We start from the raw sequence: 22,149 nt of genomic DNA, 5'->3' as shown, positions 1-22,149 counted from the left end.
AGCCAGATGGACTGGGTCCAGAAAGAAACTACTGAAATAAGCAATAGAAAATATGAAACATTATAGTCTTTGACAATGTATATTCATATACATTCCCATTTCCTTCAGAAAATATGTGATGCTTCTCTTTATTTTATTTAGGTTCAGTGGTACATGTGCAGGTTTGTTACATAGGTAAATGGCATGTAATAGGGGCTTAGTGTACAGATTATTTCATCACCCAGGTAATGAGTATAGTATCCAGTAGGTAGTTTGTGATCATCATCATCCTCCCACCCTCCACCCTTAGGTAGGTTGTGATGTCTCTTGTGCCCTTCATTGTGTCCATGTGTACTCCATATTAAGCCCCGACTCATAAGTGATAATACATGGTATTTGGTTTTCTCTTCGGTTAGTTCACTTTGGATAATGGCCTCCAGCTCCATCCCTGTTGCTACAAAGGAGATTATCTCATCCTTTTTTATGGCTACATAGTATTCCATGGTATATGTACCACATTTTCTTTATGCTACCATTGATGTATCTTTAGGTTGATTCTTTGTCTTTGCTATTGTGAATGCACATACATGTGTATGTGTCTTTATGGTAGAAGGATTATTATTCCTTTAGGTGTGTGCTCAATGGGGTTGCTGGTAGCTCTGTTTTAAGTTCTTTGAGAAATCACCAAACTGCTTGCTGCAATGGCTGAACTAATGTATAATCCCCAAGCAGTGTATACGCACTCCCTTTTCTCCACTGCTTTACCAGCATCTGTTATTTTTTGACTTTTAAATAATAGCTATTCTGACTGGTGTGAGATGGCATCTCATTGTGGTTTTGATTTGCGTTTATCTAACGACTGATGATGCTGAGGATTTTTTCATATGCTTGTTGGCTATGTGTATGTCTTCTTTTGAAAAGCATCTGTTCACATCCTTTGCCCATTTTTTAATGGGGTTGTTTGTTTTTTGCTTGTTAATTTAAGTTCTTGATAGATTCTAGATATTAGACCTTTTTCAGATGCATAATTTGTGACTATTTTCTTCCATTCTATAGGTTGTCTGTTTACTCTGTTGATAGTTTCTTTTGCTGTGCAGAAGCCCTTTAGTGTAATGAGGTCCCATTTGTCAACTTTTGGTTTTGTTGCAATTGCTTTTGGTATCTTCATCATGAAATCTTTGCCATGTCCTATATCCAGAATGGTATTTCCTAGGTTGTCTTCAGAGTTTTTATAGTTATAGGCTTTACATTTTTTTTTTTTTTTCATTTTTGAGACAGTGTCTTACTCTGTTGCCCATGCTAGAATGCAGTGGCACGATACAGCCTCCACCTTCCTGGCTTAAGAGACTCTCCTGCCTCAGCCTCCTGAGTAGCTGGGACTACTGCCTCATGCCAATACACTCAACTATTTTTTTTTAAATTATTTGTAAAGATGAGGTCTTGCTTTGTTGCCCAGGTTTATGTCAAACTCTGAGGCTCAAGCTATCTTCTCACCTCACCCTCCCAAAGTTTTGAGATTATAAGAATGAGCCACTGCACCTGACAGGTTTTACATTTTACTCTTTAATTTATCTTGAGTTGATTTTTGTATATGGTGTAAGGAAGGGGTCTGGGAAGTGCATATGGTTAGCCAGTTATCCCAACACCATTTATTTAATAGGGACTCCTTTCCCTATTGCATTTTTTTGTCAACTTTGTTGAAGATCAAATGGTTGTAAGTGTGTGGCATTATTTCCGAGCCCTCTATTCTGTTCCATTGGTCTGTGTGTCTGTTTTTGTACCAGTACTCTGCTATTTTGGTTACTATAGCCTTGTAGTAGAGGTTGAGGTTGGGTAACGTAATGCCTCCAGATTTGTTCTTTTTGCCTAGGATTTCTTTGGCTATTCAGCCTCTTTTTCAGTTCTATATTAATTTTAAAATAGTTTCTTCTGGTTTTGTGAAGAACATCATTGGCATTTGACAGGAATAGCATTGAATCTGTAAACTGCTTTGGGTAGTATGGCCCAATGTGTTAAAAACCATATTGATTATTCCTAACCATGATTATGGAATGTTTTTCCATTTGTATGCCATCTATGAGTTCTTGGAGCAGTGTTTTGTAATTCTTGTCATAGAGATAATTCACCTCCCCGGTTAGCTGTATTCCTAGGTCTTTTTTTTTCTTTTTGTGGTAATTGTAAATAGGATTGCATTTTTGATTTGGTTCTCGGCTTACATATTGTTGGTATATAGAAAGACGACTAATTTTGTACATTAATTTTGTATCCTGAAACTTTGCTGAGATTATCGGATCAAGAAGCTTTTGGGCAGAGATGACGGGGTTTTGTAGGCATAGAATCATATCATCTGCAAACAGAGACAGTCTGCCCTCCTCTCCTCCTATTTGGATGCCTTTTCTTTCTTTCTCTTGCCTGATTGCTCTGGCTAGGACTTCCAGTACTATGTTGGGTAGGAATAACGAGAAAGGGCACCCTCGCCTTGTCCCAGTTTTCAAGGGGAATGCTGCACATCTTTTGCCCATTCAGTATGATGCTGGCTGTGGGTCTGTCACAGATGGCTCTTGTTATGTTGAAGTATGTTTCTCCAGTGCCTCATTTGTTGAGGGCTTTTAACATGAAGGGATGTTGAGAAAATACCTGATGCTTCTCTAGAGACAAATATATGAAAGCAAACAACATTTCATGAATGAATGAGGAATATTTTGTGGCAGCAAGAATGACTCTCCAAGATGCCCTAATCCTTGGAAACTGTGAATATGTTACATGGCATAAGGGATTCTGCAGATGTAATTAAGGTTGCAGACCTTAAGACAGAAGACGATCCTGATGCATGCAGTGGGCTCAGTGTAATCACACGAACACTTAAGAGATTTGACTCTCATTGGAGACAGAAGAGACACAGAAGAGAGGTGTGAGTGAGGGGAAGCCAGAGAAACTAGAAGCAGGAAAATGTCTCTCTGCATCATTGCTGGTTTAGAAAATGAACTGGGCACTATGAAGAGCAAGGCAGGCAGCCTGACATTGCTGAGAGGCCCCAGTTGACAGCCAGTGACATATTGTGACCTCACTCCTACAACTACAAGAAGTTGAATTCTGGGCCGGGCGCGGTGGCTCAAGCCTGTAATCCTAGCACTTTGGGAGGCCGAGGCGGGTGGATCACGAGGTCAAGAGATCGAGACCATCCCGGTCAACATGGTGAAACCCTGTCTCTACTAAAAATACAAAAAATTAGCTGGGCATGGTGGTGCGTGCCTGTAATCCCAGCTACTCAGGAGGCTGAGGCAAGAGAATTGCCTGAACCCAGGAGGCGGAGGTTGCGGTGAGCCGAGATCACGCCATTGCACTCCAGTCTGGGTAACAAGAGCGAAACTCCGTCTCAAAAAAAATAAAAAGTTGAATTCTGCTCTAACCAGTATTTGCTAGGACACACATTCTCCCGTAGAGCCTTTGTAAAGAGTCCAAGAGCACCCCGATTTTGTCCTTGTAAGACTATAAGCAGAGTCATCAGTCCAGCCCTCTGTACTTCTATAGTGGGAGATAATAAGAAGATGTTTTAGTGATTTGTTACAGTGATGATGAAAAGCTAATGTACATTCTAACCTCCATCAGATCCACTTATAGACATTCCCACTCAGTTCTAAATCCTGGACAATGGCCAAAAAAAAAAAAAAAAAAAGAAAAAGAAAAAGAAAAGAAAAAGAAAAAAAAGCTTTTCTCAAACACACCCTGAGAATATGCTGAAAAAGATATATATATATGGCTGGGCGTGGTGGCTAACACCTGTAATCTCAGTGCTTTGGGAGGCTGAGGTGGACAGATCACGTGAGGTCAGGAGTTCAAGACCAGCCAGGCCAACATGGTGAAACCCTATCTCTACAAAAATACAAAAACAAACAAACAAAAAACAATTAGCCAGGCATGATGGCAGGTGCCTGTAATCCCAGCTACATGGGAGGCTGAGGCAGGAGAATCACTTGAACCCAGGAGGCAGAGGTTGCAGTGAGCCAAGATCTCATCATTGCACTCCAGCCTGGGTGACAGAGCAAGATTCCGTCTGAAAAAAAAAAAAAAGATACATATGGCAAAGAGAATAGTTTCAACAGAAAGTCAAAATACCCAACACAGTTTCCATTTTGTTTTGTCTTGTTTTGTTTGTATTCTAGAATGTTACCCCTGCAAGGCCAGAGCTGCTCACTGGATTCCTCCCTGATCCCACCTCCCACATGGGGCTTAGTCTGACCCAGGCCCTACCACCCACTGCTGCTACTCTGCCATGAATACTTTAAAAAAAAAAAAAATATATATATATATATATATATATATATATATTTGACAAATAAAAATTGTGTATATTCTAGGTATACTATGTGATGATTTGATATAGGTATACGCTGTGTTCTGGTTACCATAGTCAAGTCAGTTAACACATCCATCACACCACACAGTTACCATGTTGGTGGCAGAGGGGAGTGAAGACATTTAAAATCTGCTCTCTTACCAAATTCCAGGTAAATAAAACAGTATCATTACCTATAGTCACCATGCTGGATCCCTTTTGTTTCATGGGGATGTTGAAAAAATTGTGAATTAAGGACTGAAATGCGTGTCTTCCAGATAGGCCTAAATAAAGAATCACACTCGGAAACCAATTTCAAATAGACCACCTTTTATGGAGCTTCCCTTCATCACCGTGCCCAGTGGAATTGTAACAGTGCTCAATGAGTGCTGTTACCTTTTTCTCTGCTTTATGTGCTGGTTTTATTGCCCCATACAGGTGTCTCCGGAGGCCTGGCTCCTCTGGAGCATCTTACTCATTTCCCACTGCCTCGTGAAGAAAGGGCATGTTTTGCCCAAAGTGACTAATAGTTTAACTCAGTCGGTTATTTCGACTTACTTTTATTGCCCAATAATGATGCAGTGAAACATTTTACTAAGTCAGGGAGCACATCAGCCTTTCCTAGACAATAATAAACAGAATATTTGCCACCTCAGTCAATGATTGAGTACAATCAAGAGACACTGCAGCCTAAAAGAGGGCAGAGTGTGGAGGTCATGGAAGCGTGCAATAAATCTTCTGCCCAGGGATGTTTACACAGAAAGTCCTTGGTCATTAGAAATGTCATTTAACTCTGTAAATGATGATACATTTGCTAATCAATGCTTGAGGTGCTTCCTGACAGTATTAGTATATTGTGCATTTTATTATTTTTTTCCAGAATCCTTTTAAAATTACATTGGAAACAGTACAATCTGAAAGTTAAATTCATCCCTAAAATTGGCTGTCAGCATGGAAATTATGAGTCCCATTTTCTAAATTCTGACAGTCCCTCAGAGCAAACTTTCCACAGAGCAACTCTAAAAGCAGACAATGTCAATCTGCAAATTTCTGATTGTGTTCTTTCCTCATATTCTGAGTAATGCATATGTGCCCCAAATTGTATTAAGACATTTGCTGTAGAAAACAGATTTTATAACAAAAAACTAACATTTAAGGTAATATATCAAGACCTATCATTTCAAAAGGAAAATATATAGGAAGCACTAAAAGGGGTGCTTTTAATAAGAGAATGAAAATATCATTCAATTTTTAATCAATACTAAATAAACCTGATTACAGAAAATTATTTGTTAAAGTGTAAATATAGTATCACCTTTATGGTTTAAATTCTACAGGTGAGATAATAATGTCCCATTATTTAAGAGCACATTTCCATAAATATATACATGTTGATGTTAGAAATGCTTTTGAGTTATTTTTACTCATATCATAATTTTATTCACTTTTACTGTGAAATATATCATTTATGTACAGTTAGAAAAGAATTACTAATAATTTTTCCAAAGAATATATATATTCTGTTACATGAGTATACCACATTTTATCAGTTCTACTGTCCCATTTTTCTATTGTCGGGCAATTTTTATTTTTGCTTTTAGTTTTGCTTTATAAAAGTTAGGGAGGTGGTGTTTGTTGTGTCGTTTTGCTTGATTTTTAGACAGGGATTCACTCTGTTGCCCAGGCTGGAGTACAGTGGAGCAGTAACAGCTCACTGCAGTCTCTGCCTCTCCAGGCTCAAGCAGTCCTTCCATCTCAGCCTCCAGAGGAACGGGGACTACAGGCCTGTTCCACCACACTCAGCCCATTTTTGTTGTTGTTTTTCTTTGTATTTTGTAGAGACAGGGTTTTGCCATGTTGGCTCAGGCTGGTCTGAAGTGATCCACCCACCTCAGCTTCCCAGAGTGCTGGGATTACAGGTGTGAGCCATCATGCTTAGCTTAAAATTTAGTTTTTTGACTATTCTTAACACACCTAGTTTTTCCAGTGAATTTTGCATCCTTGTATGTGCTTTTGTAACTTTATTTACCCATTTGTATGGTAAACTTTGGGAAACACCAGCTCTACCCATCATGTTTAACAGCATAAGCTGGTTGTTAAATTTTACTGATGCATATAAACCCAAAATAGATCATTTCTTCACATAGAAAGAGCTATATTGTTCAGCTAGTATTCATTACTCATTTCAGTACTTTAAAGACCACATGACCCAGATTCCTCTTGAATGCTGTGCACTGCATTGAAAGAGATTAATAAGCCCTTTTCTGTTTTCTCAGCAAATTTAATTCTTGAGATATTTCTGTTCATATGGTTTCCTATGAGACACAGCAGCACTAAGAATCAAATAAGTTAAACTGAAAAGATTAAAATTAATCCTATAATCCAGTTTTAATAATGAGTTCATTTTATTATGTCTTTTTCCTTTCCATTTGTCTTATATTGGCCTGGAGAAAACAGTCTTGGTGGATAAAGTCCACAGTATTTTCTTCCTAAGTAGCTTATATATTTAGAATGGCCTAAATACATGCAGCTGCAGACACTAACTTCAGTCCTATAGTATAATATCAACCAATGATTGAAACTAGTCAAGTGTACATTTTATTTATTTGTTTAAAAGGATTTTTATACGATATTTAAAAACCACAAAATGAAAAGGGATCCATCAACATACACCTTGGAAGTCCTTCCAAGAGTCTCAGTCTCCAACAGCCATGGAGTCCATGACCTTTTTCTTTCTTTTCTCAGCCTGCAGGTCAAGTCAAGATCACCGTAAATGACTCATGCTCTAGTTCTTAAAATCAAACTTGTTCTCCCAAATCCAAGACCCTGAATTTATCCAAATTGTAAAAACATGCTCTTGCCACCTGTCCACCAAAATACTTTCTATTCAAGTAAACAACAGCTTTAATTGCTGACTCAACTCTCAGGTTCTAAAAATGTCTGCACTGCTTCATCATCGGGGCACCAAGAATTTCATGTACCACACATTTTCCAACTCTGCCATATTTTTCATGGCAAAATTGGAAAGTACTGTGGACTTCATACATCCAACCTGTTTTCTCTGAGCCAATGTAAATTGACAATGGAAAAGAAAAAGAAAATTAACAATAAAACTAACTCATTATTAAAACTGGATTATACTCTTTTCAGTTTCACTTCTTTGATCCTTAATGGTGCTCTGTCATATAGGAAACCATATGAACAGAAAAATATGTCATCACTCATTCTTCCCCGGTTTCGACTTCCAAGTCTTCATCCACTTCCCCTGTACCAACCACGTTCCTTAGTAGGAGCAGGTCAGTAGGACACAGGTATTTCTGTCAGTGGATTTGCACCTGATTCTTGAAAGCATCGTTCTCTGTGGTCTAGTCTATGATGATGTTGCCACCAGGCTTACTGGTCTTCCCCACTGGAAAGGTGGCACACAGCCCCTGCCGGTGCTCCCCTAGGCCCTGGCCTTCCCGGAATCCCGGCTTCTGCATGATGGCGTGCACCGCAGTTCTCACCACTTTAGCGAGGAAGGAGCTGCTAGGTCGATTTGGAGATCGTGGTCTGTCCTGTGCCAACTTCACTGGGGGAAGAATGGCAGCTTTGGAAGACCGTGATTAAGGTCTTGAATGCCCTTCATAAGGAAAATCTCTGGGTGACTCCTTGTCTACCAGAGAAGTGGGCGAGGCAATGGCAGCTCCATTCTACTTCCCTTCCTCCTCTCTGGCTCCTAATCTTCGTCTTCATCAGAATCTGGATCTGGTCGCCTTGATCAGAACCCCCCTAGCTTCTTGCCTGGCTTTAGGCCTCTCTTCCCTTTCTTCTATTTACTTTTGTATTTCGAGCTCCTGCTGTGTCTGCCGTTCATTGCAGTGAAGTTGGTGCTGCACTACTTTCTTATAGTCATTAGGAAACAGGATCATAATCACCACGTCCCCTGCAGAAAGCCACTGGGAGCAGGATCCTTCAGCCCAGCTGCTGCATGCAGAGGTGTGTCCCCAATTTGCAGGTCATCTGACCCCAGTTAATGACTGGCATAAGAGTTGCACTGTTTCTCCCTGTGGCTCTTTGCCTGAGTGAGAGCTGCCTTCATCACCTGAAGCTGAGACTACAGTAGTTTGACATTTTGGGACCAGCTTTCTGCTTTTGATTTATTGATCTTCATTCCCAGGTCATTGTGTGGGGACATCTTTTTTTTTTTTTTTTTTTTTTTTTTTTTCAATTTAATGTTGCCCTGCTGACTCTGCCCGTGGGTAGTCAGGTTAATGCAAACAAATTAAGAAAAAGAAGGAAAAAAACAAAACAAAACAAAACACCAACTTCCTAATATCAAATAAATAGGAAATGTTATTTGTACCAAAGAAAGCATGAGAGAAAGACTTGGAACAAAGCCCTGGTGGATGTGGATTTCTGGATCTCGATAGATTCATTTAATAGAATAGTTTAGGTCAGGCGCAGTGGCTCACACTTGTAATCCAGTACTTTGGGAAGCCGTGGTGGGCAGAACACAAGGTCAAGAAATTGAGACCATCCTGGCCAACGTGGTGAAACCCCATCTTTACTAAAATACAAAAAATTAGCTGGGCATGGTGGTGTGCGGCTATAGTCCCAGCTACTCAAAAGGCTGAGGCAGGAGAATCACTTGAACCTGGGTTGCAGTGAGCTGAGATCGTGTCACTGAGCTCCAGCCTGGCAACAGAGTGAGACTCCGTCTCAAAAAAAAAAAAAAAAGTTTAATTCGCAGATGCAGACTTATCTTCTGGACCGTCATTTGTCCATTCTTTTTTTTTTTTTTCTTGTCTGAGATTTCATCTTTCTGAAGTGTTTTTCAAGTAGTACTCTACAGTTGCAAGTTGTGTATATAGCCTGCATTTTTTGCCTTCATTCCTGAAATAGAGATTGACTGAATGTTAAATGCTTTTAAAGTTCCTTTATGAAATCTTTCTGCTACTCAATACCATACCTCCTTCCATGATATTGAGAAGGCAGAATTGACTGCTGTATCGATAGTCCTCCCATCCTCCTGTAGGAATTTGCTACACCGAGAACTTGTGGCAACCCTGCATTGAAGTCTGTCACTGCAATAACACACAGTGACACTTTTTCCTGCCAACCTCATATGCTTACTCAAATAAAAATAACCGGGACTAACATTTTCATGGGTCTTATATTAATATCTTTATTTGTTCAATTTCATATATAAAAACATACAGTACTTTATGAATAGAATTTGTCCTGAAAGTTTCATAACTTTTTTGGGGGGACACCTGGATTTTAGGTTTTTTTTTCCTAAGAGAATTATTGAACTCATTTTATTTAAGAATAACCTAAGTTATGTGTCAGGAAACACCATTTGGTGAAAGAAAGATTAGCAGAACTATTGATATTCTTAAAATTCATTACTCAGAAATATTTATTGAATTGATATCCTCTTAGTTCTTAACCTATTGTGTTTAATCATCTTAATGATTAGTGAGATGAAGTAATATTGTACAAAATTCACTCTTTATCCTAGTCTTCACAAGGTTCTGCTGTACGATTTAAACTTATGTTTTTTTTTTACAATATAAAAATATAAAAGATTTTAGTCTTCAAACTTTTTAAAAACATGGTGTGAAATTTTAAACTTCCAAGTCTCTTTGATGTCATGTATAAAGTTTCAGTAAGCTAAAAAGAAGTCTTAAATATGAGGGAGGTTTTTACTTTAGGAATCTAAAGCAGAAAGTATTAAACTGTTAAAGAGATAAAGCTTCGGTTACTAAAACAGAACTCTAAACACGACATTTAATTTTTATGGAGACTTTTAGGGAAGAGATAAGAGTACAGGCATTGAAAGGTACTTCATTGATTCCAGTAAGAGGAATCTTCATTGTCTATTTTTTAAATTGTAGTAATGATTAACAATGTAAGGTCAAGCCGGGCATGGTGGCTCACACCTGTAATCCCAGCCCTTTGGAAGGCCAAGTAGGGCAGATCACTTGAGGTCAGGAGTTCAAGACCAGTCCAACCAACATGGAGAAACCCCATCTCTACTGAAAATACAAAGTTAGTTGGGCATGACAGTGGGTGCCTATAATCCCAGCTATTCGGGAAGCTGAGGCAGGAGAATCAACTAACCCAGGAGGCAGATGTTGCAATGAGCTGAGAGATCGTGCCATTGCATTCCAGCCTGGGCAACAAGAGCAAACCTCTGTCTCAAAAAACAACAAAAAGCAAAAAAACATGCTATAAGATCAAAGAGAGAGATGTCAATGAAAAACACGTAAGTACAAATTCTATACATCATTTTTTTCATTTTAATAAAAAACAGTATAAAGAAAACTCAAGTCTCAGGTGATAAATATTGATGTACATTTACTATGATCATTCTTTAATATCTAATATTTGAATGATTGGGAAAAGACAATAAGAAATTACATCTCACAAGTTTGAAAGAAACAATGCTTACAGAATCAATACAAGCAAGCTTTTTTTAAATAAATAAGGCAAATGATAAAATTTTTCAAAAGCTATAATTTCATAATATACAATTAAATTAATTATTAATTCAATTTATATTGCTTTTAGCACTAAGCCATTATGAAATGAGGTGCCTCTTTCACATTTGTATGTTAAAATTAAGTATTTATTTAAATCAGAGGTAGACAAATCATGGTCCCTGGCATTATATTATTTAAGCTCAAATGAATAATTGCTTTGTATTTTTAAAGGGTTATAAAAAAAAAGAAGGATATGCAACAGAGACCAGGTGTGACCCACAAAACTTCAAATGTTTACTAACTGACATTTTACAGAAAACTTTTGCAGGCTCCTGACTTGGACAAATGCCTTATAATTTATTCTGAATTAAGATGACTCTTTCTATAAACAGTTGTCTTTAAATGAAAAGACATTTTACAATTATTATGTTCTCTATCTTCAATGAGAGTGTGTACTTTTATCCTTTTCCTTATTTTTCAAACTTTGAATTAGAGTTCTGTTATCAGGTTATAGTTGTAACTTACAGAGGGTGGGAGTAAGTTCAAGACACTACTTTCCTATATGCTTGGACTGAGGTGGAGTAATAGCGCTCAAGTCAAAATCTTGCCCTCACCACTACTTCTTATAAGTATTGTTCTCGTTTTACAAAAGAAGCCCACAGCATAAAGGGAAATGATGTCATAAGCATTGCCATTTGTAATTTAGGTGAAATTAGCTGATGGTTGTGGTGTAACTTTTAATATTTAACTTCTAATATTGGAAATAATCAAATGTCTGTTTTATTTCTTTCTATTCATAGAACATTCTGGACTGCAAATTTTATCATTACGTACCCTAACAGTGTACTTTAGTAACTGTTACTTTTTGTGTTGCTGTAAACATTAGAATTTAATCTTTGGTTATATATTTGAATAAAGCACCTAATACCAAAGACAGTGTTACTAGGAAAGCATCTCTAGGTATTTCCACCCAGTCAGTATAACAAAGTATGTTTTTAAAAACTCCTTAATACACATACATCATAACACACAAAAACGCCTTTAGGGTAGATATTTAACATATTTTATATAAATGGGTAACAATTATATTTTTAAGTAGCATTTTTCACACTTCATAAATCCAGCATGTCCTAAATAAAATTTGGGCTAGGATTTCAGTTATTTTAATTTAACCTTCACTTTAATTTTTTTCACTTATGATGCTAAAATGCATGATTATTTCTTAGGTGAGGTTTCACAAAAGAAGCCAAACCTGTCTTCACTTAGTTGGGCAATAATTCCCGTTAAGGAATTTTAAATCTGAATTCCCCCCACCATAATTTCTTATTCTGAATTTCAGATATTATCTTAAATTGGATCAGTTCTAACCTTGCTCCTTCTCACCTTTCTAATGAATGGGGAAGCTCATCTCATCATACCGATGTCCATAAACAAGGGGGAGCATCAGTCTTCGTATAATAAATACTGTGGAAGAGTTTTGTCTTAGTTATTGTTTTTGTCTTATTTTTGTCTCCATATTCAGGCTGCCTGGACAACAGCTCTGGCTCTGAATGTAAAAGCCCCCTGGGAGGGTTTCAGGGCTGCCTAAGGCGCATCACCATTGGTGACAAAGCAGTGGATCCCATCTCAGTACAGCAGGGGGCGCTGGGGAGTTTCAGGGATCTCCAGATAGACTCCTGCGGCATCACAGACAGGTAAGGACCATCGGAGCTCACATTAGCATGCTTGTTTTCCAAGTTTAAGAAAGCAAATGTGGCTAGTTGGAAAAAGGCATTCCATTCTCTCTCTTTTTTCTGTGACCTTTCCAAAGGGAATGAATAGTCATAATTACTATGAGGATTAGAAAACTGCATCTCTAATGGAGGAAGTAGTGTTTTTCAAATGATAAATGTTTTATTAGAAGACATACATCTTATGACTTTTACCTTAATATAAGCCCAAGTTGCTCAGCTAATAGGCATCAAGCTCACTTTTACAACCACACACCCGTCCGTTGGATGATATTTTTCCAGGCAGAGGAATTTGACAAGTTACTATTCATCAGCCCCCAACCCCACATTTTCTGCAGAGAAAATAAAAAGTAATCTTTCCTAGAAAAGTTTGAACCATAGAGATGGATGAAGGTATGTGCCAAGGGACATACTCAATGAAATATGGAGGTCAGACAAGAAAAACATTTAATTAATACATTATGTATTACAACCACAGTCATGCTAGTTGTGCCATATTTTACAATGATTTTGGCTGAGAAGAATCACAGGGTCACACCTGGAAAAACAATATTTCTACGTACTATTTGTCTTAGTACATTAGGTATTTACTTTCAGTGAATAAATAAATGCTACAGATTTAAAAATTAAAAAGTTATATACATACCTGGTAGATCTTTCAAAACCTGTCTTCATGGAGATTATGGTAGTCAATTCTAGTTTAAACATTAACTGTAAAATTATTATCTCTGTCTAAACAGGTTTTAATTTATAACTCATAGGTAGTGACATGTTAAAAAAAGTAATTCCTACTAAATGAAAAGTTCATGCATATGTACTTTATTCAGCACAGAATAATTTCCCCCTGTGAACATTCTGTTGATTTGTAGGAAAAATGAATTAATTCAAAGATGAGGAGTATATGAAGTAAGAATTTGTCAAGTACTCTTGACCTTGAGATTCAAATTCTTGGCACACAGCTGGGACTGCGTTTACATCTCAACACTAGCTTCAGAATCCCACTTCGTAGTCATGGGGAGGGTAGTGGGAAGGTTTCTGGCCATTTGTTCACTTAATATAATCCCAGCTTGTTCAGCTAACTAGCCAGGGAGCTCAGCTTTCCCAGGGTTATAGGGAAGTGTCCCATGGGCCCACACTGTGAGTGACGATAGCTGTCAGCTCAGCTGTGTTGCAAGTGTGATTTTCTCCACTCGTAAGACATTATTTTGATATCTTGGTAATTACTCACAAAATATGATGCATTTGCACTATTTCTGTTATGAGATATATATCCCAAGGTTGCCTTCTTTGTGCATGTAGCTCCCAAAGTACAAAACTATTGTATTTACTGTCACAGGCAGTTTTGTTTCAACCTTAAAGTCCCAAGAGTTACACTGGTGCCTAACTTTGTCTCTAAGATCCCGCATTTTAAAAAGGCTCCCAAACTGCACCCCAAAGTTACTCATAAACATGCTCAACCAAGCATGTGTATGTAAGCCACAGTTAAACTTCAGCCATGATGTGTACAATAATCATTACAGATAAGGGGTTTAAGGAAGCATTTTAAAATTATTTTCAAATAGGACGACAAATGAAGGCTATTCACTATCTCATTCCCAAAATCAGTAATGTAGAAGACTAGCTCCTGTGAGGTTTTTTTTTTTTTTTTTTGAAAACCTGAATAGCAGTAAAATTTGAAAACTTTGGTGACACAAAATGACATTCTACAGTTAAAATTAAAGGCCTTTGCTGTTCCCTTTACATTCAGTTTTGAAATCCTGAAAATACTGAAAATTCACTTTTAAGTATCCTGAAAACAGAACTGTAAGGGCTGCTCACCCCACTCCTTCCCTCCCTCTGAAATCTCCTGCGTTGGTCTTCTGCCTGTTAGCTACTTCCTCTATTATTTGTACTACATGTAAATTTTTCATAATTGATGTTGTGTTTAATTGGAGAAAAATAGTGTATGCTTGTTGAAAGTCTCTGGATCACTTAAACAATTCTTATTCTGAAATATTTTGAACTAAAATGATTCTCACCCTGTTGATATCAAACAGCAGTGGTTTTTAATGTTTTTTTTAAATTTGTGGAATCTTCAAGTCAGGTATGATCTTAAGATTCTCCATTATGTTAAAAAGGAAGGGGAGGCCGAGGAGGATGTGGGGGAAGAGGAACAGCTGCTTTTTAAAAAACGGTATGGGGGTGGGTCCCCACCCCACCCATCCTCGCTTATCACTCCAACTTTCCCTCTTTTGATCAGTTCACACAGGCTTTTCCATGCCTTGGCCTTTGAAATACTCGCAAAGCTGTGATTCTGATGGCCTTTAACTCTTCTCTAAATGCAGACTAAATGCTCATTACGCCATGCAATTAATGGAAGTTTGGCCCCGAGCTGGGGGTGCACTGCTGGGGAGTTGGGATGGGGTCTGTGGGCATGGGCAGGATGGGGAATGCTGTGGTTTCTTCTTCCCCAGCCTCTCAGGTTCCCCTCAAAGGATCTCTCCAGAGACCAAATACAGGCCCCTGGGCTTTCTGTCAACTTCATACCCCAGCTATCTGCTGGTTGTCCTCCCACCACAGCCAGGAGGCCTGTCACAACCTCCCAGGCCCTCTCCTGCTACTTCCCTGGGCCCCACGGCAAGGGGCACTTGGGCACTCACCCCTTCTGCTGCTCCAGCAGGGACTATGGCATCCCTCATGGCCCAGAAGGTCGGTGGCCTTTAGAACCTTCACTCTTTATCAGGTCTTCAGCTATGTGCTCAGCAGTGGGAGACAGCCAGCAGAGGCTGAGATCCAACCCTGCTCGAGGCAGAGGTGGGTCATGGTATTCAGGCCAGGCTTCCAGAAGATCACACTAACTCTTGGTGAAGCCTCCACTCTGTACCAGGTGCTGGTCAGTTTCCATAGTGTGCCCTCCTCCCTGTTCCCCTAATAATCCTGAGAGGCAGGCAGGCTAACCCCCCAATATTATAGTGGGTAGCAGCAGACTCCAGAGAACTCTGAAAGTGTGAGACCTCTAGCTCTGTCTTTTTTCAAGATTATTTTGGCTAGTTCAGAGTCCCTTGAGATTCCCTATGAATTTTAGGATGAATTTTTATTTTCTGCAAAAAAAGGCATTGGGATGTTAATAAGAATTGTATTGAATCGTAGATTGCTTTGGGTAGTATTGACATATTACTAGTGTTAAGAGTCCTTAAAAAGCAATAACCAGTTGCTCATTCTAAATCTAAAAGGTAAAACATGACCTAAATTAAATGTTCTTCAAAATTTCTGAATCTCTGTCACTATGTGACTGAAGCTCTTTGTGTTTCTCGTCCCCTCTGTATTGTCCTCCCTGTTTCCCCTTCTTTCTTTTAAAAATGACCACAATAGGCCGGGCGCGGTGGCTCAAGCCTGTAATCCCAGCACTTTGGGAGGCCGAGGCGGGTGGATCACGAGGTCGAGAGATCGAGACCATCCTGGTCAACATGGTGAAACCCCGTCTCTACTAAAAATACAAAAAATTAGCTGGGCATGGTGGCACATGCCTGTAATCCCAGCTACTCAGGAGGCTGAGGCAGGAGAATTGCCTGAGCCCAGGAGGCGGAGGTTGCGGTGAGCCGAGATCGCACCATTGCACTCCAGCGTGGGTAACAAGAGCGAAACTCTGTCTCAAAAAAAAAAAATGACCACAATATAGTAATGGAGCATGCCATATTTCATAATTTGATGTATGTAATTGGTTTTTCTAGCCACGTGAAGTTATCATTGTGTCACTTAGAACAACAACAAAAAAAGAGGTATGTCGACAATTCAGCTGTCACAGATGCCTAATAATCAGCTACATGCTAATGGATATATTTCTCTAAGGTTTGTCACTATAATTAGAGAAGCTTGATGGCAGACCCAATAATCATGTCATGTGTGGTTAGCTTGCATATGCTGCTCTTTCATATTAACCTGTTTTTGGTAAGACACTTATTTTTTGATGATTTCAAAAGGGAAACAGCAGTTGTATCTGTTTTCTTTTAGGTGCTTGCCCAGCTACTGTGAGCATGGGGGCGAGTGTTCCCAGTCGTGGGACACCTTCTCCTGTGACTGTCTGGGCACAGGCTATACGGGCGAGACCTGCCATTCCTGTAAGCCTCACACCTCTCTCTCATTTCTGTCAGCATCTCTTTGTCATTTCATTTTGATGAGTTGTTTATATATATCTGCATATTTGCAATCATGCAAACACATCAGAAGAGATATTTCAGCACTTGATTAATTTCTAGTTTATTTTTAACCCACCTTATTTAATACAAGGGTGTTGAGATAGTGCATAGAAATATGTAGTACAAATAGGATTGAAAAAGGCAGTTGGCAAGCAATGGGGAAATAAGCCTAGGAGAATCAAATATAGTAAAATGCAGAAACCAGATTAAATTAAAAATGCATGATGCACCGTCTTCCATTACTTGAGTTGGACCATACTTTTAATTCTAAGAATTTTTTCAGTCAAAGAAAGGTGGAAAAACAATCCCTTGCCACCCGTCAAATCCCATGATCTAAGGTATTTAAAGATTTTTTTAAACAATCACGGGGATGATGCAATCATGGGATTGCAATGTGGTAAAATTTTCAAAGAGGTAATTAGATATCCGCTAGAAATTAGAGGACCTTTAAGGTCTCCTATGACCGTGATTTTCTTTGGTGGTGGTGATGATGATTGCAAAATGAACAGTTGTAAAAGTATTAACGTATTGAGTACTTACGCTGGCCCTCTGCTATTGCTTTGCATATATTAACTCGTTTAACCTTATAGCAGCTCAGGGAAGAAAGTGCCCTTATTATCTTCCTTGCAGAATTGAGGACAGAAAGAGAGGTTAAGTAACTTGGCCCCCAGCTAGTTCGTGGCTCCATGAGTTGAGGTAAGGAGGTTGGCTCCACAGTCTTGGCTCCAGAACGCCTGAATGGTGGTCCACATACCAGCAGTATCCACACCCCCTGGGAACCTTTCACAAGTACAGACTCTCAGGCCTCACCCAAACCTCCTGAATCAGAACTGCTGGCGATGGGGCCCCGAGTCTGTGGTAACCAACCTTCCACGTGATTCTGGTGGACATTTAAGCGTAAGAACATCTAAGGGACAGCATATTCTAACACTTCTCAACTGCCTCTGTCATATTAAAAATCATCTGTCTTTACTGAAGAATCATCCCGTGAATTTCAAAGCCCATGCCATTTTATTGGCCTCTAATCTGTTACAATTAGAACATCAAAGAATCCTGAAAAGCCTATCTTTTTAATGTTTTTAACTTTTACAGTTTTCTTTCTGTATTTCTCTACTGATGTTTCTGAGCAACTTTTCAGGAATATTTTGCCCATCTCTGGGTCTTCAAGGAAACAGAGCAAGCTGCAAAGTCTTCAGTTCCTCTTGCTCATCCTGAAGTCCTACTTGAAACTTTCAAGAACTCTTCCGTGAGACATACTTAATTTGATTTTCACAAAAACCATAGGAGAAAGGCAGGGTGTGGAGTGTTAAAAATCTCACTTCACACATGCAAAGGAAGCGCAGTGAGAATTCTGCCACCCCAGCTGAGGTTCTGCAAAGGATCTGGGCAAAAGGGGAGACAGCCCAGGACCGACTCTCACAGATTGAAGCATGAAGTATGATTTTTGCACTAGAAAGATCCCTGTTTATAAAGCCATGACACATTTTCTAGGAGTTAAGTGCCCTCTCAGACCAGAGACTAAATGTCTTGATAAGGTCACAGAGTTGGTGCAGGGACCAGATCTTTTACTTCTGTATATCTTCCATTTACCATGCATAATATTCTACCCAAAAGCAGATGCCTAATCCTGTGTATTACCTGACAACTTTATGTCCACCACTACACTCAGTATCATCTCTTACATGTTGCATTTAATGAATGAGGTTATATTCGTGCATGGTTATTCACTGCAATCAAAATGTAACTCCAAAAATTTCGGAGGGAAAATATCAGGAGACTGAAAAAGTGTTTCAGGTATCAGTCTGATCTAATAATTGAGTTGACTGTTGTCCAAGCCAAAGGTAGACATTTGCCAAGCCCATAGTCATTGAATGTGAGACTAAACTGCCACACCTAGTTGAATAGGTTATTTTGTATTTCTAATTGTATAACATGTATCAATTATATACAACTAATTAATTGTATATAATTATTAATTGCATATAACGAATTGTAGGTAATTATATACAATTAAAATATAAAATCAATTGTATATAATACATGATTTACATTAATATATGTATGCATTATCATTTAAAAAGCCAAACAATTCACATAAAGCCCAAGTTCTAGTCACCCCCTCAATATTTGTTCCCATTCCAAACCTGTACCCTATATCTAAGCATTGTTATTAATTTGAGTGACTCCTACCAGACATTTACAAATATATGTATCTATTTAAATCAATATGCCCCAAATGGCAAAAGAAAAATAAAGATTAATAATGTCAATGTCCATCTCCTGCAGATATTAATTCCATACTTTGTACTTGGTAAAACATTTACTTGCACAAATGAAAATATTCAATTATTTCGGAGTAAATTTACATTATATAGGGAATATCTTTCAAAAAGTTTCTCTCTTGCTTTGAATTTCAGTTATCTTGAATTGACACTTGCAAAATACTTAGGGAAGTTTTTCTTTTTTTTTTTAAATCAACTTTAATTATTTTTTAATGAAGAAAAGTTGATGGCATTTAAATTCTATTTCTCTCTTTAAAATGCTCATTCATAGGTTGTTTTAAAGCAAGCAAAGGGTGTAATTGCTGCATAGCTTAAGAAAAACTTTACAGAATATTTATCGGAAAATACCAGATTATTTAGGCAGTTTAAAACTGATGGGCTCAGGCATTCAGTTATTACAGGTGAAATGAGGGTTTCTTCTTTAATTATAGAGTTTAATTCTGAGGTGTAGCTGCTACCAGTTTGAAAAGAACCATGCTTCAACAGCAGACAGGATTCAGATTCACAAGGCTTCCCTCTCATATCTCTTCAAGTGTTTTACACTGTGCTTCAGAGTTTGCATGCTTTCTTACATAAAAATAAAAATAAAAAAATTTATGTACAGAAAGTACAGTCTCTAGCCATTGCCAAAAGATTGTCTATTGACAACTCCCACTGTAACCACATCACCACATCTTCATGTTTGAACATCAACACAATCTTTCCTTCTTCCTCAAAACAGAAATACACTGTATACTGAATATTTATTCAGCATCTAACAATATCCAACATTTAAGTGTATTTTGACTAGGTAATTTTCTTTTCCTTTGTTAATAAAAATAAATTTAATTTTTTAAATGTCATTTTTCTTGCATCTCATCAAATATACTGTTGTACGCTATAAAAATGATACTGGGTCATATGTATCACATGTCTGTAATTCAGAAATACAAACCTTTAGATACCAACTCTACATCTGGAGATATTTTTTTCTGGTTCTTATGGCTGGTGTTCTCCTACAGCCCTCTATGAGCGGTCCTGTGAAGCCCACAAGCACCGAGGAAACCCGTCTGGGCTTTACTATATTGATGCTGATGGAAGTGGCCCCCTGGGACCATTTCTTGTGTACTGCAATATGACAGGTATGTTGATAATCGTTAGATGCATATATCAGAATAGACCACGGAGAAATTTACCTAGATGGCAGCATTATTAAACATGTAGTTTGATAGTGTGTATTTGCTAAGTAGAAGCATTAAATATATATTTGTTCATTTTTTTGTCAACAAAATTTTCTTGTATTTCTTGTTTGACTGTGTTGGATTATAGGCAAGATTTAATGCTCTGCCAGGGCATCTCTGTAGCTCCTACACTCCTCTTAATACATCTGTTCATCAGCATCATGATAAAATGGAAACCTCTGATTGTGTGATTTACATATTTTCTATATTTAGAAAAAACAGAGGTCTTTAAAAGTGCTAAGAAATAACATATATGTGTGTTAATGTTTTATGTGCATCTTAAATAATTTAGTGATTTGTATGGCATATAAGTTTTTCATAACTTATATGAAATTTGACTATTTCTCTGGCTTTAGATATTATTAGAAATGAACATAGCTTGATAAGAGAAGATTGCAGAATTCCTTTAATTTTCTTTAAATAGTTCCTATTATTTAAATAGTTATATTTTTACAGAAATTTGTTGTCCCCTGGCTCTTCCAACTCTCCAGAAAGCGGAAATCTGGAATAAACAATTTTCATTTATTGTGCCGACAAAAGGTTTCAAAAGTCTCATAAATTTGGACAATAAACAAATGAGTCAGCCAGCACCAAGAAAAAAGAAAACAGACAACTGAAATTATGTAGACATTTAAAATGCCTTAGCAAAGATTGCCAAAAAAATATTAAAACTTCACTGGGGAAGTTCAGAAGATTCAGATCCACCGGCACAGCAATGTGCTGAAGATAAAGATGCAGACGTTCTGCCATGAGATACCAATTATCTCCCAAATCCCTTGACTCAAACAATCAAGCCAAAGTGAGAAATCCCATAAAAATGGTCTTGGTGGCTATCAAAAGACTCGACCAAAGTCACAACCAGGAAGGACTTTGGTTGTCATCATTCTAAGATGAGGAAACCAAAGCTCAGAAAAGTTGGTTAGGGAAGTACCTACTGACAAAATCTAGCTAATGATAGAGGAATCACTAAACTTTGGTCTTTTTCTCTCCTAGAAAGGGTCACCTTCTCTTTAGATGCTGCATTGCTCTATAGCCAGTAATATATTCTCTAGTTGTACAAATCAAGCAATAATGATTATAAAATGTGCGGTTGCTTCGGAGCGTGGAAGTAGGCACTCTGTCTAAAGAACAAGTAAAAAGCCAGGCAAACTGAAAAAATCAGCAAATTTTTTTAGATCCAGCAGAGAAGTGAGGTCACAGAAGAAACCACTGCCCCCCAAAATTGGAGAGACAGGAGGGCTTACATATAGAATGACAACTTTCTTCCACAAGTAAAAACCTTTGAGGAAACCACGGTCAAGGTAGGAATTCTAAACTTAACTGACAGATTGCTGGATGCTCAATGTGGACACATCTGAGAATTCAAAACTCCGGGAAGACCCATTCAGAGAAGGGTCACCACAGTTCTGTGAGTTTTACACCTAGAAGCTTGACCAGGTTCTCAAAGTGAGTATTGGAGGAAAATCTTCTCATGCTTCCAGAAGGAGGAGGTGAAAAGGAACCATCTTGCAGTACACCAGAGCTTTCTGTTCTTAACAGGGTCTTTCCTCAAGGGAAGATATTTCACCTAAGCTACTGGTGTTTTGTTTTGTTTTTCCAGAGCCTAACCTACTGGAGGAAGGAAAATACCCACCTCTAGCCATCCTGTCCCATGTCAGGGTGGTGATGGGAGGGAGGGCTGAGAAGATCTTGCAAAGGTCACAGCCCAGAGGCACAGGCTCCCTAAAGACTCAGACCTAATCACAGGACTACAGAATTGTTCCCCTTCCCACGCATGTTATTTATAGCACTACAGTCCTCTTTACAGTGGTTACTTTTACCTAGTACATCACATCTAGTTATCAAGAAAAAATTTCAGCTGGACATGTAATCCCATTACTTTGAGAAGCTGAGGAGGGAAGAGCATGAGACCAGTTTGAGACTAGTCTGAGCAACATAGTGAGACACCCACCTCTACAAA

The 22,149-nt window shown here is 38.3% G+C and overlaps 1 protein-coding gene across 1 annotated transcript in view; it reads left to right on the top strand.

Annotated features, from left to right (window-relative positions):
- The window catches only part of LOC101042863 (contactin-associated protein-like 3), a 229,892-nt gene that overhangs the window by 144,070 nt on the left and 63,673 nt on the right, over window positions 1-22,149 (top strand). The window contains 3 exon segments of the mRNA XM_039475023.2: window positions 12,305-12,476; window positions 16,503-16,609; window positions 19,971-20,090. Coding sequence (XP_039330957.1) covers window positions 12,305-12,476; window positions 16,503-16,609; window positions 19,971-20,090 — 399 coding nt within the window.

Source organism: Saimiri boliviensis, chromosome 2, assembly GCF_048565385.1.
Source record: "Saimiri boliviensis isolate mSaiBol1 chromosome 2, mSaiBol1.pri, whole genome shotgun sequence".
Classification (NCBI taxonomy): domain Eukaryota; kingdom Metazoa; phylum Chordata; class Mammalia; order Primates; family Cebidae; genus Saimiri; species Saimiri boliviensis.
Note: the sequence above shows the minus strand (reverse complement) of the source record. Positions and strands in the feature narration are given on the sequence as shown.